This window comes from Martes martes, assembly GCF_963455335.1.
Source record: "Martes martes genome assembly, chromosome: 14".
NCBI lineage: Eukaryota > Metazoa > Chordata > Mammalia > Carnivora > Mustelidae > Martes > Martes martes.
This window is the reverse complement of record NC_137902.1, coordinates 58740143-58765651: the sequence shown is the minus strand read 5'-3', so window position 1 is coordinate 58765651 and position 25509 is coordinate 58740143. Positions and strand designations below refer to the sequence as shown.

General features: G+C 35.5%; 1 protein-coding gene across 1 annotated transcript in view; it reads right to left on the bottom strand.

Moving 5' to 3' along the window:
* Nucleotides 1-25509, bottom strand: part of CTNNA3 (catenin alpha 3) — a 1754201-nt gene that overhangs the window by 793545 nt on the left and 935147 nt on the right. Inside the window, exons 8-9 of the mRNA XM_080823473.1 lie at nucleotides 19875-19955; nucleotides 10780-10932 (exon numbers count right to left, since the gene is read on the bottom strand). Coding sequence (XP_080679599.1) covers nucleotides 10780-10932; nucleotides 19875-19955 — 234 coding nt within the window. The remainder of the gene's footprint in view (nucleotides 1-10779; nucleotides 10933-19874; nucleotides 19956-25509) is intronic.

Below are 25509 nucleotides of genomic sequence, written 5' to 3'. Positions count from 1 at the left end.
GCATGTTGCTGTCCAGTTTTCCTAACACTATTTGTTGAAGGGACTTTCTTTCTCCCATTGGATATTCTTTTTTTTATTGAATATTAATTGAAATCATAGCTGTGGGTTCATTTCTGGGTTTTCTATTCTGTTCCATTGATCTATGTGTGTATTTTGTGCCAGTAAAAATACTTATTTGAAGAATATATGATTTTTTGTAAATATAATACAAACTCTTTAGACATCATGTTGCTAGCAAAGGAAAACTAAAACCACTTTAGATATTATTCTTTGACAAAATGAGAAATAATTTGACTATACCATCAGCCGGAATGAAAGAGTGAGAGGGAAAGTTAAGTCAAAGGAAGATGGGGAAAGGAAAAGATAATCTGTAGTAGTCATTTACTAGGCAGATTCAAAGTACAAAAGTCAAACCCTCTAAGGATATTCTGGTGTTCTTTTGGAACTCCATGTATAAATTATCACAAAAATGTCAAAGTGATTTAGAAAAAAAAAAATAAGGCTTTTTTCATGCTGCCTATACTTCAGACAAAGTCATCAATGGAATGCAGAGTAAATTAGATTTTATTTTTCAGTAATGGGAGCATTTCTTTAAAAGCATCAAATCTACACTTCCATCTTGCAGAACATATCAAGTTTAATTTTTTTTTTTAAGGAAAGGGATTTTCTGGGTATACAAAGCTATAGCTTTCACTGGGTCTAACATATATATTGAGATGATCCTTTAGCAAGACCCCACGTTCTCCCTATTCTTAACCTGACAGTTTGCAACCAGCAGAAGAGATAGGAGGAAATAGCTAATCTTCACTATGCTCTTAACTCTTTTCAATTCACCACCTATTTCAAGGTTAACCAAGCAGAAAGAACCCACTACCCCAAATCAAGTTACCTTCCTGAATTTTACCACCTAACAGTAATATCTGATTCTTACTAACAAGACATTCTCCAGATATAATACACATCACTTACAAACATCCATCTTGCTTAAGCTTTACCTTAGAGCAGAGATTGCAAAACTAGTGGGTTGTGGCATTATGTACTGCCACAGATGATGGGGTTGTGGTTTTATTTTGTTTTATTTTTTAAAAGATTTTTATTTATTTATTTGAGAGAGAGAGTGAATGGGAAGGAGAGGAAGAGGGAGAGAGAAAGTGAGGCAGACTCCACACTGAGCACAGAGCCCGATGCTAGGCTCAATTCCAAAACCATGAGTCTATGACCTGAATCAAAACCAAGAGTCAGGCACTTAACCGACTGAGCCACCCCAGCACCCCTATATTATTTTGTTTTAAACTGATTTAACTGTTTATACCTAGAAATCAACAGATATTTACATTAAAATCTGTATATCTGAGTTCTTTTGAGAAATTGTAATGTCTGACAGAACAGATTCTGAATTCATGCAAAACAATAATTAACTGAAGGTGAGTAAAAACGAACACTTTAGACTAAGCTTATGTTCTCCATTTCATGACAGGCCCACCCTACTGAGCCCTTTCATGAATTACTTTTTTGTCCCCTACTGTAAGCATTTGTATTTTCTGCCCCTACCTTAGGGATACTTTGCACACAAGACTGGGGGGAAGCACATCTAAATGCAGTTTAAGTTAGGAAGATTACTCCTAATAAAATGCTCTGTGACTTTTAACTTCTATTAAGGATTCAATGGGTTTTTGTGGACTAACTGAGGAAGCTAAATAGTATACATAATACTGATAAACGGGCAAAATATATTCCAAGTTCCAAAAAAGTCAACTTACAAATGGACTACTTATACTTTCTCATCAGAGGATGATGCATGATCTCACTTAGATCTTATATACTGGACTAATCACTATTAGCTAAGCAGTTAGCTATCAGTTATAAAGAATGATTGCATGCAGAAAGATTTCATGGGCACAAATGTATGCTTCTGGTTTTCTGCTTCTCTAGTTAAGGAAAGTAGAATAAAATTAGAGCTACACTTAATGGTGAACATAGCTGATGTATTGACTTGTCAAATCACTAAGTTGTACACCTGAAATTAATATAACATTGTGTGTCTACTATGCTCAAAAAAAAGAAAAAAAAGAAGATTAGAGATTCTATAGGAAAAAAAAAAATCCATTCTTAAAACTTTTGCAGTTTGGTCAACTTAATAGCAGGTCTCCCATCTAAAAGCATTCAGAAAGATACCATTAATTTCTCTCCATCAATAAATTAAATATATATAAGACTTGGGCTCACTTTCCATTTTTAGATTTATTGTGTTACCTTTAGTCCTTTAATCTCTGCCATTGAGAGAACCAATTTGATTCCCTACTCTGCCATTCAGCTATTTGACCTTAGGCAAGTTGCTTAATTTTTCTCAGCTAGGGCCTCCTTAGGGTAATAAAAATATTTATCTCTATCATTGTGAGCATGGATGTGATGAGGTAATAAGTATAAGATGTATTACATGATGCTGGTACAGATTACTAAAATGTTTTATTTATTTTACCTTATTTTCTTCCCTATTTTGTTCTTCTCTTTATTATTCAAAATAAGTTTTTGTCCAGTAAATACAATAAAATAACCACTCTTCCAAACTTCTGATTAACCAGCCTCCTCCATCCACCATCAAATTATCTATCTATCTATATATATATATATTTTTTTTTTTTAAGAAATTTCTCCTCGGTTTCTAGAATTTTAAATGCCAGAAATAGAAACTATCTAATCCCTCATTTTCCATCTACAGATTATGAAATTGAATTCTAGAGATGTTCAGTCATTTGCTAAAGTTACTTATTCTGGGGAGTAGATATGTTTTACAGAGGAGTCATATGTTTTGAAATACGAAAGACAAAAATGGAATCAAGTTTTTAATGTAGGGCTCTGTATAGATGAGCTCTATAGAGCACACTGGAGGACTTCACTCTATTTTATTTTTTTTTAAGTGGAATAGTGAATTAATTAAAAGAAATAGATCTGTCCCAGCCTGCATACTCAGACTGGTAATTAAAACAAAGTTTGGCTTCTAGGCCTGGCATTATTCATCAGTAATTGTTAGCATGTTTGCTTGTTAACTCTTGGCCAAATACCATCATGGAGAGTAATACTGGAAAGTTTCAGAAAAGTTCCACACACCAATTAAGTGTATATCAAAATCTTGGGGACATAACTTGATATGGATATATCACTGGATATCTTGTACATGCCATCTTTTGGCCTCTTAATATTCCTGAAAAACAATTACCTATATTTGGAAGTTGGATACAAAATTCCAACAACTATAGTATATTTGAAATTCCTTATAAAATGAGTTCTTCAAAAGGAAAATGTCATTGCTCATCAGGAGTTTTAGGGAGTCAAGTCACCTCTTTCACATAAAACTTTGGGGGGGAAATGCACAAAAGAGGAAAAGGAAAACTAGTATTCATTGAACACCAATGTCCACATCATGTGGCATTTGGTACTTTAATGTGTCATCCCATTCAATCTCACTATTATTTTCACTGTACAATGGAGTATGCCCTTTATAGAACAGATAGATACAAGAGATACTAACTGACTGTCCCAGTAACATCCAGCCAAGATTCAAAGCCAAGTCTGTCTCCATATTTTACACCTTATTCAATAAGTCATGCTCTTTGTCATGTTGTAAATTTTTCCATAGGATTAACTGACATTCTACTTTGTTTATATACTAATTCAATAATGATTTACCGAATGCTGTACTTACTGTATATCAATCTAAGAAAATAAAAACAAAGGCTCTAGACAGTATTCCCAGGGTCCAGGAGAGTATATAGCACACCATAGGCACTTAAGACATATTTGTTGAATGAATGAATGAATGAATGAATGAATGAACAAATGAATGAATTAATGACTATACTGTTGTCCTCAACTTGTTAATCATCTATCTAGAACCATACGTCTAATACATAGCCACCAGCCAAGTATGGCTATTGTACACTAAAAATATAGACAGTCTAGAATAAGATAGGCTGTACCTGTAAAATATACAACAGGTTTCTAAGACTTAGTACAAAAAAATAAGATATTTCATTAGTAGTTTTTATTTTTATTACATGTTGAAATGATAATATTTGGGATATATTGAATTAAATAAAATATATCATTAAGGTTGGTTTCACCAGTTTATTTTTACTTGTTTTGGTTTAGTGTGACTACTAGAAAATTTTAAATTATATATGTGTTCTGCTTTCTATTTCTATTGGATAGCATTAATCTAATGACATTAAGTCTTAAGTCACTTGCTTTTATGTTCCAAGTTCATGATTAAATCTAGTTTTCTCTCTCCTTAATGTATAAGATTAAATTAAGTTTTAAGTGCAGTCTTTTTAAATGCAAGTTTATATTCATGAGATTCTAATCAATTGTTAGGGGTTAGAAAATTTTTATAACCAGATATGAAATAATCCATACACATACTCTCCTAAAATATGGCTTCCCTTTAGACCCTCCTGTGGCAAGAAGCAACCACAGCTTTCCAAATCCATTACTGGATCATCCAGTTCTTAAGATGAAATCTAACCTATTCACCCTGGGAATCACATATTAAAGGGTATTGATCAGCTGCCTTTTATCCCACTTCATGCTTCAGCCAATTAGAGATCTAGATTTCACTTCTATTATATTCCTGGAACACAGAAATGAGCATTGTGACTTTAGTCACACTTGTATCTCAACTTAGAGTTTTAGTTTTTCAAATCCAGCTGCTGCCTAGTCATGTAGTTGTGATGTAAATAATGCTTACGTTGCTTACTTCATACTAAATTCCCAAACTACTCTAATCTCACATAGTTTTCTCCCCACTCTTAATTCCAAAACACTAATATCTCATTCAAAAATACCTACATATGACTATGAAAAGGCTCTGACTTTTCTGTAATTGTATCACTCTCCATTTTCCTGTATGCCAAACACCATGAATGGAAAATTTATAAAAATAAAAAAATAAAATAAAAAAAATCTTTCCAACATGGAAAGGTCACTCACTGTGCATTCAGGTTAGGCTTTTAAGAATCATGCTCATCATGAGCATTAGTTGAAAGAGGATTAAGACGTTGAACAGTTTCTGATCCAGGGAGTGGGCAGTCACACCTGTGCTCTATATAAGCAAAAGCATTCCTGACTTAGCTGTAACATCCCTTCCCCATCAAAAGAGGAGAGCTGCCAAGATGCTCACTGAGAACAGTTGTTGGTTTGTGAGCAAGTATAAGTATGGGTTTGTTCTTTTTCTTTTTTTCTTTTTTTTGGGGGGGGGGGGAGAACGAGATAGGACTCCAAAAGCTTTATTTATTTGTAACTGAGCATATCCTTATTTGATAACAGATGATCAATTAAAGCAATGTGTGACACTGGAACAGGATTCTGTCAAAAAGCAAAGATAAAAGTAGAGCTGAGAGCTCTAAGCACTTCTTGCAAACAGCAAGAGTCCCCTCTACAGCCTTCTCTCTTGGCACTGGGGCTTTGCTAAATCTGGCTCGCCATTTTGTGAGTGGGAACAATCAGCTTTGTAGGTTGGAGGGAAGTATTATAATTAAATGTCCACCCACTTTTTCCTTTTTGATGAAAGGCTCCCATGAAACTTACTAAAATAAGGTGCATCAAGACAGATGAATTTTTGATGAATAAGTCAAAGCACTGACGAAGCTCACTTTTCACATGGAGAATCTTCTCTAATTCACAGAAAATTTTCAGGCCTAGATCATTAACACTGTCATATTTGGTGATAATTAATATAGTAAAATCCATGGGATAAACTGGAGATTTTACCTTTTTAGTTGGTAGCAACTATGTAGTGTTCAGCATGAACTGATTGCTGAGAGCATGATATGCTGAGAGCATAGTATGATTCAAAAATAGTAGTAGAGTTTTTAGAAATTAATTTTAAAGAAATATTAAATAACAGCTATTATAGTAAGCAATGCATGTATTGCATGCAATGGCATTCTTCTGAATAACAATTATATTACCACATTAAAGTTAGAAACTTTATCTCTGAAGTGGGCAAAGTTTTTTAAAAATGTTATCTAATTGTGACAAATTCCATCTGATGGAGATCTGGAGTAGAGTTTATAGTGTTAGCTTTTGATAATTGATGGCAAAGGTGTTTGCTAATATCATAGTGAAGAATTATTTACAAGTATTCAAGTACAGTAGAATAAGAAGTCACCCTACTAAGTAACTGGGCTCACACATTTTCCCAAGTCCAGTTACTAGAATCCCAAAAGTTAACTTTTTAGAGAAAAACAAAAGTGAGTTAGTGTAATGAATGTGTTCCTTCATTCAATGCAGATTTTGGAGTACTAGCTGCATAGATTTGGCTAACGGAATAGACTCCAAGTGATGACAGATAAAACTCTTACTCTCCAGAATTAGTGAATACTTTAAATTTTAAGATAAAATTTATAGTTTAAACTTCCTGTTTAATAGGTATTATTCATAGAAGTCAGTAGAGTTAATGGTGCCTTAATTCACCATCAGTCCAAGATCAAATACTGGGGAGTATAATTCAATGAGCATGTTTGTCATTAAATAGCTAATCACTATGTGAAGATGATTTTTTAAATGCCAACCTTTTGACTCCTTTTCATTTCCACTGTGGCTTGGTGGATCCAAAAACACAGAGTAACTTGGATGTTCAAAGTAGGACGTTTTACATAACAGTTACTGAGTTCAGCATAACTAAACAAAATTAGCCATAAGGATCTAAGTTTCCAGTTATTAACAGTACCCAGAGTTTTATAACCATCATTTCACCCATGATCATTTTACACCAAACTACATGATAATATAGAACAAGACCTCAGACATGACTCCACTATAGAATAGGAAAGTTCAGGCCCAATTTATTGGCCACTCTTCTCCTCATTCTCACTTTTTGCTCCAATACCCCATATCCTTTGGGTTGCCTAATTATTACCTGCAGAATTTCTTAATGCTTTGTTGTTGTTGCTGTTGTTTTTCTTTGCATTCAAATCCAGTTTTTTTTTTTTTTCTATTTTTTGGGTTAAAGTTACAATTTTAACTACTATCTAAAGTATTCCTTTAATGGTGTGGAGTTTTTCTTCAAAAATATGATAGGAATTCTTTCCATTTAAGTTTTACTTTTCTTTCCATTTAAGTTTTACTGCAACAAATTCACTGATTTTATATTTCTCTGACCAACACAGTCAAGGTATCAAAACCCAGACATTTTGAAAATAGCTTTTCCTTGAAGTCATTTAGAATCTAAGACTTTCTTCTGTCCTGCTCTGTCAAAGTACCCAGCTTGGGAAGAAGATGGGTCTAAGTAGTCTGGGTGGAGGAGGAGTAGAGAAAACAAAGGTGGAGGATTGGTAAACAGTCTATACAAAGTAAACTCACAATGTCTTCTGAAACTGATCTATTTAAGTTCTCTTGTTTCCCGGGACTCTATCATAGACACTTCTGGCTCAACATTTGTAGTAAATTAATGATGATTTTCTCTGTTGCCTTGGTTAGACAGCTCCTTTCAAAGAGAACTTGTCCTGGGAGATAAATGTAGTATTCTTTTTTTTTTTCCTTGATATATATAAACAACCTAGTGGGCAAGCAGTATACTTAAAAACCACTTTCATTTTCTCCAAAGTCTAGAGCTGTTAGAAAATGAGGAGTCTTGGGGGCACCTGGGTGGCTCAGTCGGCTAAGCATTTGACTCTTGATTTCAGCTCAGGTCATGATCTCAGGATTATGAGATCAGAGCCCTGCAGTGGGCTCCCTGCTCAGCAGGCAATCTGTTTCTGCCCTCCCCCCGCCCTCTTTTTCTCTCAAATAAATAATAAATAAAATCTTTTAAAAAAAAGAAAAAGAAAATTACAAGTCCTTCAATTGTAAAAAAATATTTGTTATATCATAGAATTTTAGAAACTGGCTATGACCTTAGACATTACCTTGTTAACCTTGACTTTATATAAAGCAAATGAAGTTCTGAGAAGAGAAGTATAGTAGAATAAATGTGGTCACATACTTTGCTATTCTTTCCATTGAAAGGTGAAGTCTCACACCTCCCTGCCTCCCCTCCTGTTTGGGCAGGCTCCACGGTTGCTTTGGACCAATAGTATATAGTGGAAGTGGTATTCTGATAATTTCTGGGCCAAGATCTTAAGAGGCTATCAGTATCTAGTTCTTGTCTCTCACTTGCTTTCGGGACCTCTCATCTCAGAACCAGCAACTATTCTGCAAAAAGCTGAAGCCACATTGAAAGGCCATGTATTGGTCCTCCAGTGAGGAGCCACGGCTAAGCTCCCAGGTGATAGTTCTCAGGCACTTTCAGTCATGTGAATGTGATATCTTGTATGTTGAGCCCAGTCAAACCTTTTGAGGGCTTCATACCCAGCCAATATTTGACAATAATCCCAGGAAGAACCTAAATGAGAGTTGCCCGTCTGCCCAGACAACCTGCAGATCAGTGAAAGTATAATAAATTATTGTTTTAAGCCACTAAGTTTGGAGATGGTATATGTAGTCATACACTAACTGGAACTGAAAATGACGTAGGCCACTTTTTAAGTAGTACCAGAGGGAGAACTGTGACTCCAAAGCTAACATAATCTCATTATTTGTATTAAGGGGACTTTCAATGTTAAGTAAAACTCATCCTCAGTCCCCCAGGAGCTCAAAATTACACAATCTTTCATTCTTTCAATGTTCACATGAAATATGGAATTTTCAAGATCCTTAAATTTTTAAAACAGATTCTTAGAGCTCTGTTTTCATAATAATAAACCATCATTTCACAATAAATTGAGGAAGCATTCTCACGCATTCCTTCAAGGCACCGCTCTAATAGGTCTCATGGAAGGAAGAATTCCTTAGGTAAACTGATTTGGGGAATTTCTGACTTAAAGAGATGATCTTATCTATGGATTTCTCAGAACTGTAAAATCCCCAAGAGAAGAAATAGATGCAACTTTTCCCCAAAAAACTGTGATCAAGAAGCTCTTCTTTACCAAGCACCTTAAGAGTTTTATGTTTCATAGCAACCCTAAACTAAGAAATAAGAATAAGGATATAAGTTTCTTAGCAGAAATCAACTTTTACTTTCAAAATATTTCACCAAAAAGTTGTTTTCCTAATTTGGTGTGCCTTCAGCTTAGAGAACACATTTTTAGAGAAAATGATCATGATTGTCAGGGGCCACACTTAGCTAGATGCCTTTAATGATCTGTTCCTTCTGCTTTGCCTCTTGCTTAAACATTTTCCTGGGGGAAAGATTGAATATATATTTGCGGAATAAATATAAGAGGGAATAAATAAGATGAGAAATATAATAAATAATTGAATGAATTAGTTAAAAATTGTAAGCCTGGAAATCAGCTCTGGCAATAACTAGTCTGGTCTGGTTTTGTACCTTTATTTCCATCTAAGGTCAATGGGAATTATAACAGTTACCCTGTCTCACAGAGTTCTTGGGAAGCTCAAAGTAGATTTCAGAGATGCAGGTAGGTCAGTTTTAAGGGTGAAATGATCTTAGTAATTATCTATTTATCAACTCTTTTCATTTTCTTGATGTGAGGACTAGGAACCAGGAGTTCATAGTGCAAATGCTAGCTACATTGGAAACTTCCTTCCCAGTGGATCTACATTAAAGACATTGGGAAAGTCCTCTATTTTAATAGATGTTCTATAAAATGCTGTTGATTCTTTTTTTTTTTTAATTTTTTTTTTATTTTTATTTATTTATTTATTTGTTAGAGAGAGAGAGTGAGCGAGCACAGGCAGACAGAGTGGTAGGCAGAGGCAGAGGGAGAAGCAGGCTCCCTGCCGAGCAAGGAGCCCGATGTGGGACTCTATCCCAGTACGCTGGGATCATGACCTGAGCCGAAGGCAGCCGCTAAACCAACTGAGCCACCCAGGCGTCCCAATGCTGTTGATTCTAACTCATGTGATGTCTATCTCTGACTCACAAGTTTTTGCAAGCAATTTGAGCTCCCAAACATATTCACCACAAAGTTCACAGCCAGTATATGAAGGTGTGGCAGTCAGAACATTTAATTCATAAACAACGGTGCAGTCATACTGATGAGTCCTAACAGTGTATCAGCTCTGATATATGAATCTGGTCAAGCACATTTTCCCCTTTCTGCTACCAGTTCCTGGCCTTGTGAGTACTGCCACCTTACTGGTGTTAGAAATCCTTCCATTCAGACTCTCTTATACTGTGGCTACCTTACAGATCCCCATAATACAATAGGTTCTAGTATCTGTTTCCTAAAAATTGTCTAGCATTTTATGGCTCTTTCAGCAATATGCCATCTTGCCCCCAAATTATGGACCATTTCCATGCTTCCAGCTTCCAAGCTGAAGAAATTATAGTTTTATCATCTCCTTTTGCCTCTATTGGGACATGGACCAATCCACTATTCCCACTTATTTATTCTGGATATTTCTACCCCTGTATATTTGACATTCTTTTTCTATAGTCCTGTTACATAGTTGAGTATGATTTGAAAGGGTGAAGGAGTAATAAGCCATGAAAAGATGGTAGACAAATAATAAAATGACATGAGGTAAATATTTAATACTTTCATCTTAGAACAAGAAAAGATGTGTAAAGATAAAACAAAGAATCTGCATTTAACCAGTTTGTGTGTATGTATGTGTGTGTGTGTGTATACTTTTTAACATATATACATAAAAAATACTGAACTTTTCTTCTTTTAATAAGTGGCCAAAAGTTTTCATCTGAGTACAGTTCAACTGGGAAAGGGTAATAAGAGCTTTATTCTCCTGGATTTGGAGTAGTTACAGTTCTAGCATGCTTACCTCTATAAGTCTGTTGGTGTGTTCACGAAATATTGAAGCATATTCTTTTATTTCCTTTTCTCGGCCATTCTTGGCAGCTTCAATGAGAACCAAAAGCGGGACTGTTGTATCCAAAAAGGAGTCTGACACATGATCTATAATAGCCTTTCGGAGCTGAGGAGAAATAAAAAATTCACTTTTTTTTCCCAGGAAATGGTTCATGATATTTCCTATTTTTACAATCTCAGTATTTACAAAATTAATCTTACATATTTTTATGCAATCTCTAAACTAATAATATTTAAGATGGTATATGAATGTCACTTACAAAGTTAAAACAAACAAAATATCCAAGGAAAAAAAAATCATTGAGCAATAGCTCTCTTGCTCTCAAAATACACTATTTTTTTCTTAAATTATACTCAGCCCAGAGGTCAGATTATAAGTGATAATACTCCATTTCCCTCAAAAAAATTGTACTACTGTAATGTTTATGCATGTCTATAAACAACATTGTACATCATGTATTTTCATAATTACAAAATTATGAAATGTTTTCTACTTTATTGGAGGAACTGATGATAAATTTTGATTAGCTAAATTGTAGTCTTCATGGTAATTAAACCAAGTTAGATCACCGATTATGCCAGTTGATAACAGATTAATAGAGCAAGGAGAATAATAAATGAGTTTGATGTCCAATTTTCTTCATCTGCGTTAATTGTTCTTGCCCTTACACCTTAAATTATTAAACAAGTATAACATTCTACTACAATTAGTTCTTTTAAATTAGATTATGTGTGAGCTCATAAATGACAATCAGGCAATTACTCTATTCAGCAGATATTTACTGAAATTTAAAACTGCATTGGAAAATTAATGCATCGTATTTATATAATATTGAGTCCTAAAGGATCACAGTATCTTGAAAAGTTTCACCCAACAGTGTCAGTGACTATGCATGACTCCCTAATTTTTAAGTGAACCTCATTTAATTTAATAACCTCCATACGATAAAACAAGGAGATGAGTAACTATCAGAAAAGAAATTTATAATTTGCTTTCTGTGAAAATTATGTTTTAGAGTATTTTTTAAAACCAATAGACAGTTACCCTAGTTTTGAATTACATGAGAATGCTACAGTAGCTGCATTAAAAGAAAGCAACACTATCTTCCTGTAATATTTACAGGATATAAATCCATAATAATTATAGATTTCGGGGAGAAAAAATACCTCTGCCTAAGCATCATCTTAGGCAAAAGAATTGTGAAATTTTCTGGCTTCTAACAATTTCACAAAGGCTATAGGAGATCCCCAAAGAAAGAATCTGCTTAGCATGCAGAAAGGCAAATCACTAATAGCAACTAATTAATATTGTCTGAGCACTTACTAGGACAGAGTGCACAGTGCTAAGGAGTTACAAAGCAAGGGGAAGACCTCGAGTGAATGAACAATGTGTTTGATGTCCATGAAGAGTGAACCAGAGAAGTTAGGCAACAAATCACAAGTTAGGACTTGAATTGGGAACTACAAGTTATGTTAGTTCCAGATAGGTAAATGTAGAAGGAATCTCAACAGTTTTCAATTATCATCCCTCCCTTTTGTCCTTTTTTCTTTCATTTATAACCAGGATATAAATGGGAGGGGAGATGTGCACTAAAGATATGCAATTAATAGCCAACATACATATGGGAGGTAATTCAAGCCAAGGAGGCAGATAGGATCATGCACAGTGAGGAGATGTCCAAAAATAAAATCTTAGGAAATATTACCATATATGGGAATTGTGCAGATGGAAGAGAGGGATCTAAAAAGAGACTCAGATGATGGCCAAAAACAAAGAGAGCAAATGACCAACAACTAAAAGAGAAACTTTCAAATAAATCTATGTCAATACTATCTCCACATGAATTTATCCTACCATATGCAATTACTGTACCCGCATTATGGACTTATTGAATCTTCTTTTCTGTGTATTTGATTTCATTCAATTCAACAATTATTTCTAAACATCATTTCATTGCCTTTCTACCAAGAGCAAGCTATTATGAAATATAGCAAGATGGAAATGCATGGTCCCTTATAATCTAATAGAGAAGTGAGAGTCATTAAAATGTCACAATAAGGGAAAAAAAATCAGGAAACTGACAGCAAAGAAATTTCAAAAAGATAATGAGTTTCAGAGTCTAATTTTAAAGGCAAGTTAAATAAAATGAACTAAGACTTATCTAATAGATTTGACCACTAAGAGGTCATTGATTAACTTAGCGAGAGCAATCTGAGTAGAAAAATGGAAGCAGAAGTCCTATTGTGATGGTTTGAAGGATGAATGGGAGATGAGTAGAGGTAGAAACAGTGAAAATAAACTCCTATTTCTAGAATACTTCTAGCAATCTTACAGTGCTGTGGTCTATGCATCTCCTCTCTGTAATGGTATTTAATCCCCCGTACTCTGCCCCCCGTCCAGGCTTTCACTGTTTTCCCCGCTGTTCATTCAATCTTTCCTTCCATACAGAAGTGCTGAAATATGTTGTGAAGGTGAGACTTGAGCTATAGCTGATTTACTATTATTGACAAATAAATAAATGCTTTGGCTAAATTAATTTTTTTAATTAAACCACGTTAGAAACACATTTTTTTAAACTTTATTCTAAGACATGTTGCTAAGTGCAAAACACAGTAAATAAGAAAAGGTGTACCATGGACATGTGCTATTATGTTCAGTAGGACAAGACATAAGGACTGTAAAATAAGCTTACAAATAAGTTCTATGCCAATGCTTGCAAAATCCTGTTGGAAAATGAACTGAAATTACCTGACATACTATAATTCAAATAAAATAAGCAAAATGAATCTTCTTTCCTATAGCTGTATATCTGCTCAATTTAACAAATGCACTTTGAGCTTTCTCTCTAAGGGCAAGGCACCATTCTAGGCAAACTGGGAATGTCAGGATAACAAAGACAGGGTAATATTAGGGAGTGAGAGTTGCAAAAAGAGTTTGATGAGTATCTTACAAGAAGCATAAATAAATAAGAAACAACTTGCATTGTTATCATTAAAAAGCCTTCGGTAAAGATGAGATATAGGTATTCCATTTTAAAAGTTGAATTAGCTGTTAAGAGTAGGGATTGGGAGGTGGAAAGCATAGCATTCTAGAATGAAGACTATCATAAGTGATTAAACAAACAAATAAATAAATAAATAAATAAATAAACAGAGAGATCCTCAAGACATGGCAAGAATTTAGTGTGACTAGAACACAGTGATAGAGTAAGGATTGAAATAGGATTTCTTAGGTACAATGGACGTAATGGAAAGCATTTCAGGTAAAAAGAACAAAATAAGACAAAAAGTTTAAAAGATGATGTCTCCACCACTGGACCAGTCCCTGATTTCAACTGTTGCTGTAAGGGAACAGTTCCTTGTCCTTTCAAGAAACCCCACCTCGAATACATTCCATGTTCCTCTTTGTTATTCTTTTTTAGGGTCTGCTTTAAGTCTCTGTGAGTCTCCACCTAAGCACAGACAGTCTGGACGTTCTGAAGAGGGAACACCACTGGGAACAACTATCAATCAGTGGAGACAGACAGGAACTACCAGACAAAATTTCTGGTCTCTATCCATTGGTTAGATAATTCTGGGACACATCCTTTCCCTTCTTAGAGGTCCTTACGATTCTGCTGCCTACAGTAGGAACCTCAAATAGCATATTCTTTCCTCCTTCCGTGCCTGTTCTCTTACACTCATGTTCTCTTACACATGCTTCTTGGAATTGCCTCCTAAATAAAAAACCTGCGCTAAGGCTCTGGTCTTAGGACCTGCTTACAAGGGAATCTAATATAAAATAGATACATCTGTCTGGTGATAATGTTGTCACAAACCAAGTAACAGACTCTGATGTCTTACATAAACCACCCATTGATGATCATACTGTACCACTTCTGCTTTGCACACTACTGAATTTGATTCTGTCATCCTCTGTACTGTGCTGTGAAAGAGGAATTATTATGAAAGAAGGCTAGAAATGCAAATAGGGACAAGATATGGAACACCTCAAATGTTAAGTAATTTTCTTTATCTATTCTGGCATATTCTGACATATGGGATTTTTTTTTCATTTAAATTGTATACTCGCCTATATCTGTGTATGATATGTTAGAAGTCTCTACTTTACTAATTTTCATATTATTTTCCCACCCAATGGAACAACTCATTCCTTTCACTTGAGTGACATACAAAAAAACTTTAAAGAAGAATCCAACATGCCATTGTAAAAATAGGACAACCTTAGAAGCTGCAGCACTAAAATCTGAAGTTAGTGGGAGGCCAATAGGAGTTAGAGGTATGTATTTTCAATAAATATCTGTTTGTGGCCAGGCATGAAAGACGTCAGGCACAAAATCAGACTGAGGGGTTTTCCATCTTTTCTCACTATGGCTTAATGAAAGGCTTTGAGACATCAATTTTTCTATTTCCCACTGACGTAAGTGGTTTGGGATCTCAAATAAAATAATATATTTCTCTATAATTGAAACCCAAAAGTGAAAGCTGTATGTGAAAACTGTAAGACAGCACTGCCCCCACCACCACTAAATAAGAGAATAAAAAGAATGAAATTGTGAGGAGAAGAGGAATGGAAAGAAAAGAAAGTGTCTCAGAAAAGAATTGTCCTCAGGTAACCAAAAAAATTATACATGTGGATATTAATGCCATATTAATTTTAATAGCAAAATGTGACTGTCAAAATGCAATTGACTAATAGCAACTAAATCACCTAATAATTCAATGTATATCTACTGTGTCTACTGAATGATACTTGTATCTTTTGGATCATTGATATTATTTCATTATGAGGATGATGAAGAGAAGATATAAGGACATACATATTTTTTTCTAAGTGTGGCACTGATACTACCAAAATGGGGAAGAGATGCATATAGCAGTTCAACAACTCAGCAACTAAAAAATAAGTGAAATTTTTGTTTTGTTTGTGTTTTATCAGAATCCTATTTAATTTGACATACCTCAAGTCCTTACTTAGGCATTTATAAAATAGGCAATTTTTTTCTCAATAAACACAAATAAAAACTTTAACCTGCCTTTAGTAAAATCAAATGCATGTTTCATTCTGCATAATACAGTAGAAATGGAATATATTCAATTGCTCTGATTTTTTAAACAAAGAAATGAGGTTTAAAAATCTTCCTCCTGGGCGCCTGGGTGGCTCAGTGGGTTAAAGCCTCTGCCTTCAGCTCAAGTCATGATCCCAGGGTCCTGGGATTAAGCCTCACATCGGGCTCCTTGTTCAGCAAGGAGCCTCCTCCCTCTCCGGCTCCTCCTGCTTGTGTTCCCTATCTCACTGTTTCTCTCTCTGTTAAATAAATAAATAAAATCTTTAAAAAAAAAAAAATCTTCCTCCCTTATTAAGAACTGTAATAGGTATGCAGTTCTCAAATAAGTGATGAGGAAGGAGGCAAAAGGAAGAAAAAATTTTAATTAAAAAAAAACATAAAATAATTGGTAACGAAGAAAAAAAAAATACGATGGTAAAACAGTTTATTAGGCACTGGGAGTTCTGAGGGTGAATAGGTCATTATCCCTGACCCCTCACATGGTGGTTACAAATTTGGGCTGGGTTGGGTGGACTTGGGTTCAAACTTCAGCTCTATCAGTTAGCTAAGTGATGTTCAGTAAATTGATTCACCTGAGAAACTGAGATAATAATACTATGGCATTATTTCTCATGTCAGAAATAAAAATCAATCATGTGAAGACTAACATAAGGAGTTGGTAGAGAGCTTTTCAAAGCACGACTAAGGGAAAGATGTTGTTATATCTAACATTTTAAGGATGTGAAATCCAGTGGGAAGATAAAAATCCATTTAAAAAATCCATTAAAAAAAAGAAACACATGCAGAATATGAACACTACTATAAAAGAACTACACATGCTATAAGTGCCCCAGAAAGGAAAAACACTGATTCCAGCTGCTGATAATGGTAAAGGTTTCATGGGCGAAGTAGCATTGGAATTAGTCTTGAGCTTCCTAAGGTTGATGAGGGGCTCGGCAGGGGAATCAAGAGCAGTAAGAAAAGCACCAAGTTAAAGAAACCATATATACAAAGGCACATGTGTTTGAGGGGTTGGGGAGTGATGGACAATTTGGTGAATAGTAAGTAGACTGTTTAGTCAGAGAACAGGTTAATGTGCGGTATGGTGAGGAGGAGGAACTGAGAGAGTGAAAGAGAAGGAACATGATGAATAATGTCGATTAAAGTCATGGCTAAATCACAGAGAACCAAGGACCTTTGTCTTTGTTTTTTATGATAACAGGCAAGAAAGTCACAAAGCAATAAGGTTCATAGAAATAAACACTAAGTCACCATCTAGGTAATTTCCTTTTATTGCCCCAAAAAGTATAATTTGCCCACCATAGATCTGTCTAAGCAATCTATGTCATAGAAATATCTCACAGAAATCCAATGATTCTCTGAACCAAAGCCAAAATGTTTCTGTGTTGCTGATGGAGAAACCCCATATGGGTAAGCAAGGAGATTAGATAAATGGGCAAGAAGATGTGTTCTGATTATTGTTTATTAAGAACAAGCATGCAAACAAAAACAGATCTGTAACAATATACAAACATTAAATATTTCAAAGAAAAATATTTTAAGGGTAGAAACTTTCTTCTTCCTGTGCAAAAGAGTATATATAAGATGCTTAAAACAAACTGCTTGATAAACTTTGCAAGAATACGAAGAGGTGGAGATGACTCATGTTGCTGTTAAACTAGTTTTTATTATCACAAAAGTATAAACATCAGGGTAGAAAATGAAGTCCTAGGGTGAACAAGTAAGGATACTGAAAACAAACCATAGCAACTACCTCACTGACATTGAAGACCACCGATGTCTCCAGAGACAAACTTCTAACAATCCCACATCACCATGTACATACATATCACTTCTGTTGGTCCTCCTGACCTGGGACAGGATTCATTACTATTCTTATCTCTAGAATGGGGAGGAAATAGCATTCTGGTAACTTTGGAGCTTAAGCATTAAGAAGGTGTGGCAGCTTCCATCTCTCCTTTCTTGGAGCCCTGATCTATCATGCAAGAAATCCAGGCTACCCTGTGGGAGAAAAAGTCACAAGAAGGGGTCCTAGGAGTTTAGACACCACATGGAGAAAAGGAAGAAGAAGAAGCACCGAGGCCTCAAATATCCAGCCCCGAACCCAGACACAGTTACCATTTGACTGCCCATTAACCCCCCAACCAACCCATGGAATCATGAAAACTAATAAAATAGTTACTACTGTTTGTAATTGTTTTTTTAGCAGCAGTACTTAATCAAAACAATGAATTGGTTGACCTATAGAAACCACAGAGGATTTTCCTACTTCTGGAACACAACAGTTTTTTACAAGCTGGAAGAATCCCTTTGCTATAAAGAAAAGTATTAGTAATCCCCCATGTTCTTTCTGTATCTCACTGATGTTAGTGGGGGGTGGGGGACACATGCAGAATTGCAAGCTAAAATACAAGATGCCTGGTCAAATTTAAATTATATATAAACACACTATTTTTTAAATATAATTATGTCCCAAGCAATATTTGGGACATAATTAAACATGTTTGTTCTTAATCTGAAATTCAAAGTTAACTGAGTATGTTGTGCTTTTATTTGCTAAATCTAGTAATCCTACATATAAAGGATTGATTTATCTTGATTTTTTTTTTGTACGTAATGATTCCAAAAGCTTTGAAGATATAAATGTAGATTAACATTTTGTTGAGGGCAATAGAGAGGGATGAGACAGGAATGAAAGACATAATTGTTGAGAGCTCATAGAACAGCTTTTCCAAGTCCAAAGAGAAGAAGATGGAGTAGAAATCCTCAAGGAGATTGAGAACAGAAGTCCTGCAATTAAGAGGGAGAGTGGCTCTTGTGGGTAAAAGTTCCTGAGTTTAGTGTAGGTTATGACCTGTTGTAGGTTCAATGCCCCTTCCTTCTTAGGCAGGTCACCTGATCACAAACATGCTTTCTCATCTGCATTATAAGACAAGTCTTGAGCTAAGTACTCTTCAACTCTTACATTCCATGATTCTAAGTGCCGACAGTAGAAATAGAATTCACATTAAGGCCATTAAGTTGAGAAATTGGAATTTCCCCAGGCCTCAAAAAAAAAAAATTTTTTTTTACAGCTAATATAACTGGCTGAGGGATCCATATTTATTCAATTTCCAAATCTACTCCTGAATTAAAAGATTACTCAGGCCATTTTACTAAATCTTCCCATTAAACTACAATAATATATCGCATTAAAAGCTTATGGTTGAAAAGCTCTTGCCTCTCTTTTATGAGTTAATGGTGACCAAGTTGAAGTTGTACATGAAAAAGTACTCTAGATACTATATAGTAGAAAATAATGGAAAGCAAAGGTCTTTGAAAATGGCTAAGTCTTCATATTTTGGGGGGAAAAAATTAACTTGAGGCATAATGCTGGACTTCTAAATTATCTAATGAAAGCCTTCCTAATCCTATATTCCCAATGACCTAAGGTTACAAAGTATCCTTAGAGCTTAAACAGCAACTAATTTTTGAAGCATTCTGAAAATAACTGAAAGGGCAAATTGGTACCTCTCTGATTACTAGCTGTTTGCTATACGCATATGGATGATAAACTAGTTTCTAATGTAACATATTCAATTTAACAACATTCCTTTAAAAAGTCACAAGGGAGCAGGCACTGATAGGCATTTCATTTAATCCTCCCAGTCCAATTATGTATTATGAATTCCATTTTATAGGTTCAGAGAGGCTCAAAAAGATTAAATTTGTCCCCGAGATCACACAGCTGATGAGGGCAGGACGAGCATTTGAATGCAACTCTGCCTGATATTAAGTCACATGTTCTTTCATTATTATATTATTATTAATGTTATGTTGGCCAGAAAAAATGGTTGTGGTATGTAAATATAGAAGTTACGTATTTACTCTTGTTGTTTGTGTTCTAAATTAATTGAAGAAGGACAAAAACAAATACTCTAGCAGTGGATAAAGTTTATTTTGTATGGTGTTTCTGTTTCCATGCCTCTGTCTTTCTCACCTGTCTGCGAAGGTCTCTTGTCTTCTTACACATGTTGTCTATTGCAATATTCAGGGTATTACTCCTTTCCTTTTTTCCAGTCTGAAAGAAAAAAAAAAATGGCATAAGCAATGGTTTCAGATTACTCTTTATCACTTAGCAATTTTCTTTCTAAATTTCCTGAAAATAACAGCTTGAAAATTCAAGAATAGGTTTCAAAACTGCTATGATATTGCATATGATTCATGAGCACTTCACTTAAGACTAAGTAGAATGGTGATTAAAGCTCACATTAGTTTCTCCTTTAAGCTTCTGTAACATTTCTGATATGGGGCTGGGTTGTATTCAGTGTGGCAGTCGGCAGAGCATTCTCTCCAAGAAACTCTGATCTTCATTCTTAACAAGTTGACTCTTTAACCTCAAAGCACGCAATTAGCTTAAAAGCATTAGATGCCCAATTTGTCAACTTCTGTGGGAGTTTCTGAAGTCATTTTCATGGTGTATTGTGTAAGTTATGCAGAGCCATATTGGAGTTTTGCTAAACACCAAATAAAATATGCAGTGCAAATTCATACAATTTGCAAAAGTTGACCACAATTTTAGCTGACAATATTCCAAGAACAAATTGTTTCAAGTAGGAACTGGACGCTGTTTTTGGCTCTTTAAGATAATTTGTGCAACACCTTTTCAGTTCTTTAAGCAGAACAGTTCTCTGTTATATCCTTAACCTAAATCTTTGGCTATTAAGCACGCAGGGAGTCACCTTGGTTGGTATTTTCTACATATTACTTTTGTGGGAGACAACTGAATTGAATCTAATCATACTTTTCTCAGTCCTATCTTGTATAAAAAAGATTGAAAAAAATCATTATGTGATTCACCTCTAAGAAAATTGCTACCATTTAAATTAATAAACTGAAAAGGACTCTTGAGAGGAGACCTTGAAAATCAGGAAGGTAAGTTTAAGCAGCTGATAACTGAGGAAGTTTATAGCACAGACTCCATGAAGAAGGAAATGAAGGTAAAGTGTGGACCATTAGGCTGTGTGTCATACACTATGTCCAATGACTACATTCATAGATAAATCCATACCTTCAAGGGGAGAGACTTCTTTACAAGAAGTTCAAGAACATCTATATACTCTGCCCCAACCTCTGTTTAGTCCCATTTTCTGTTATATCTTCTTAAGTACTACCCTTCCCAGTAACAATATTCCTACACATGTCTACCTCTTCTCCTAAGTTCTTATATATAATGTACTCTTGACTTCAGCAAGTGTCTACAAAATAACCTGCTGCTAAAATCCTACCTGTTCCTCAATGGTTTCCACAGAGTTCCCCCACCAATTCTCCTCAGGAATAAATTCTCACCTTTCCTTGTTCCAATAGCATTTTGCAAATTTCCCAATATTTGTCTCTATGCAAGTTCACCACTCCTACAATACTGTTAGAATCTTGATACTGACAAGTACAGCTTTTTTTCTTCTGTTCCTGAAAGTAACTCACAGAGGACTTATTGAAAGGTATTGACGAGTTTAAAAATGAACAACTTAATTCAGAACAGAACATAGTTTTATTAGGATCCTACCAAATGCCAGGAAGGTGTCATACTAGATTCTTGAGAAGATTTTAGCATTTATCCATCAAGGCACAGCTAAAATCCTCTATTAGCTGAGGTCTGTGGTACCCACCCAAACATCAGTTACACTTAGATTTCCTCAGCAACAGTGTTACTGATAATTAAGATGGAAAAAAATCACTGTCATTTGAGACCACCTTATACACTGCAAAATGTTTGGCATCCATGGGCCCCTGTCTACTAAATTCCAATGATATTGGCCTCATGCGTTTGTTTCCAGATGCTTCTTAGGGGGAAACAGTAGAGGACTACTAAGTCTCTTACCACTTTTTCTTTCTGACAATGAGTGTGCAATATGTACATGATGGAAATTGTATCTAGTGAAAGAAGTGGAGAGAAGAGAGAGGAAGAAATAGAGACAACTAAAATTCTAGATGTCAGAGCAATAAAAGCAATTGGTGTCAATTACCCAGATGAAAGTTGTGGCTATCTTCTCAGCTCCTACCCAGCATTACCCATGCTAGCAGTAGAAAATTATGAAAAGTTAATGCAGAGCCATGGAAGGCAATGCCATAAGCAGATATACAACGGACTATAAAACAGTTTCTAATTTTACCTAAAGAACCAAGCCCATGTTCTACAGTTTCAAGCAGTGTAGCTCTTGGTTGTCTCTTTCAACATCATGAGGCCAGAGATAGTAAAAGGGGTCAGGAGTGGGACAGACTGAAGAGATACCTCCCCGTCACTGCCCCTCACACAGGATATCAGAAATAATACAGGAGATTCCTGTTGTGTTGACCATAAAAACTCACTAGCTTCCATGATGAGATTCCTCAGAATAACTGAAAGATGTCAACCTTCTCAGAGCAAACAGCAGTAGCATACAATACTTTAATAAAGGATGACAGGAGGTGACAACCTGATGGGATTAAATAAGGACTATAAAGATGATTTCTTAATTTCTATCCAGAGCTTAATGTTAGTTTAAAATGTTTCATTGGGTGAAAGACATTTTGTTCTCTAAGTAACAATAAATAGACCCTATCACTACAGAAAGTGTTAAGTTTTCCCTTCTTCTTTCCCTGTATCTCCCCACCCCCACTTTCCTTCCTCTTACCTCCAGCTTCTTATTGGTCCTTGCTCTATTTACCCAGATTTATTTGACTCAGTCAAGCCATTTTATGCCTCTTTATTCCTTTTGCATGGCATAAAAATAAATAAAGCAAGGAGAAATAACCCCATCCTGCTTAAAAGCCCTCATTCCTTCTGTTTTCAAAGCCTTAACAAATCATCAGGCAATGAGCTAGGACAGAAGGTGAACTGTGTATGCTGAAGAAAGGGATGGAAAGGGCAAGATATTAAAACATAACCACAGATAACAGTCAGAGCCTGCCTGAATTCTAGGTGCTCAGAAGAGAGGATGCTTCTTAAAGGAGCCTTGACAGGAACCACCATTAAGTCAGCACAGCCCTGTGAATGGAAAAGGTACCACTTACAGTGGAGTACCAGGGGGAAAAACGCTGAGAATACACAGCACAGATCAGCACTGTATAGAGAAAGCAATCACATTCCTCATCAGCAAAACAAAACAAAACAAAACAAAACAAAACAAAACACCTGTCAGGAAAGGCTCTATTGAAAAGCACAGTTCTGAACATAGATTTCATTCAATGAAATTTCATTAAAACTACTGTTGCATATTTTAAATATTATTCCAATGTGATCCAGGCTTATAATCCTAACTATGAGTCTTTCCATCAGTTCTGTCTCACCATTGCTCCCATGTCATGCTGCAGTTAATTGCATGCTCTCTTGTGGTTCCCTTAAAGCTGCCTACACATTTGGAAAAAGTCTCTCTATAAATAAATTTCCTTGAATTATCCTAATTTGAGTGTTCCATCTGTTTTCTGTTGGGACCCTGCTAGGGAAAACTTTCTACACTGTGTTGTCCAACATAATAGCCACGAGTCACATGTGGCTCTTTAAATTTAAATATAAATTAATTAAAATTAAATAACATTAAAAATTCAATTCTTCAGTCTCTTAAAGTGAGCAATAGCTGCATATGTCTAGTGGTTACTAAAATGGATAGCATAGATACAGAACACTTCCCTCATTGCAGAAAGATATATCAGACAGTACTATTCTAAAACACATCTTTGTTTATTCAAATATATAATGAGTTCCTACTTTTACACAAATCACATTTCATTTGAGAATAAAAGAGTGAGCAAGAAACAAACAAAAAAAGCCCAACCCTCAAGGTGTTTACTCTAATAAAGAAACTTAAGGTCTGGCGTGCCTGGGTGGCTCAGTCCATTATGTGTCTGCCTTTGGCCCAGGTCATGATCTCAGGGTCCTGGGATCAAGCCCCTGCTCCATCTCCGTGCTCAGCAAGGAGTCTGCTTCTTCCTCTTCTTTTTCCTCCCTTTCCCTCTGCCCTTCCCCACCACTCTCCTCCCCACCGCCACATGATTTCTACCCCCCTCTCTCAAATAAATAAAATCTTAAAAACAATTAAAAAAAGCAACTTAAGGTCTAATTATGTTCCTTCTTATTCTAAATCCCTTCAGTGTATTCCCATTGTTGATAGAATTAATAACAAATTCTTGACCATGGCATTCAAGGCTCCACATGACCTACTCCCATAATTACCCATCAATTATTAATGATATACCATAATGAACCCTTTGTTTTCTATGCAATACAATCAAAACTCGGGAACTTTGCCCATATGAAAAATCTCATTTTGCACTTTTGATCTTGTTTTCTGATTATGGACTTCTTTCAGGACTCAACTAAAAAACTAAATTTTAGATGAAGCTTTTTTTAGCATCTCAGCTGAAATTAATTACTCAAATTCCACAATACTTTTTTATACTGTTTATGTTTCTTTTATAACACTTTGTTCAATAAATAATCCAATCTATTCAATACATCTTTATTATCTATCAAATGCCAGGCACCATATTAAGGACTGAAGATACATTAGACCTAATGCCTGCCTTTGAGAAGCACACATCGCATGTTAGAAACAAACATAAGCACAGTAGAGGTATCCGGGGTAACCCATGGATCAATGGGAGCTATACTCTCATTAAGGATGAGGAAAAGATTCCTGAGAAGGTAACAGTTGAATATTAAAAGACATGTAGGAGTCAGCCAGGTGACGATGAAAGAGAAGGTCACTGTAAGGGGGCAGAGATAAATTGCACAAAAAGGCAAAAGTCTTTCAAGAATATTTGGTAACTGGTATAAAAAGTATGAAGGGAAGCCAGCTCCTGGAGGTTGTTGCCACATTAAAAAGTGAGGCTGACCCTATAGACCACTGGTATCTCAGAAGTGAAGCCATTGAGTGACACAGAATGACCACTATTCAAATATGTCAACCTGGCTGGAGTTGCATAATGTATTTAAGGATATTAAGAACAGAGACAGGCAGAGGAGTTAGACAGTTGCAGCGAGAGTGTACAAAAAGGCAAAAGGTGCTAAAATTAATGCACTGGCAGTCAAGATGAAGAAAATCAACAGATTTAAGGACTCTGAGTACACTGGAGAGGTTGATGACTGGCAGATGCTCAGGGTGGATAAAGAAAAGAGGACAATGTAGGCTGGGTGCAGGTTTCCAGCAGGGATGACTGATTAGATAATGCTCTTGAACTGGTCATTTTAAAGGGAAATCCAGGTCAATACAAGGATGATGATACCAGTTTTGGAATTGCTGAAGGGCTTGTGAAGAGCTCACTTCATTAGTGTTTGCCCTATGGATGACTGTTTACCTGCATGGATCTCTCTCAGTACACTGTATGCTCCTTGAGGGAGAGAAACTTCTTACACACAATTTGTCCCTCATGGCATCTATTACAGTGCTTTGCACATAGTAGAAGCTCAAAAGTTATTTGTTGAATAAATAGAGAAAAGAAAGACTGGATAAAGGTAATATTTGGCAAATTATGTAGTATCTCTGGACCTTACTTTCCATACCCATAAAATAAAGATTTGCCCCAAATTGTTCCTTTATTCCTTTCTAACTTTAAAATTCCATAGAAGGGCCATGATCTCTAAAAAGAAGAATTAT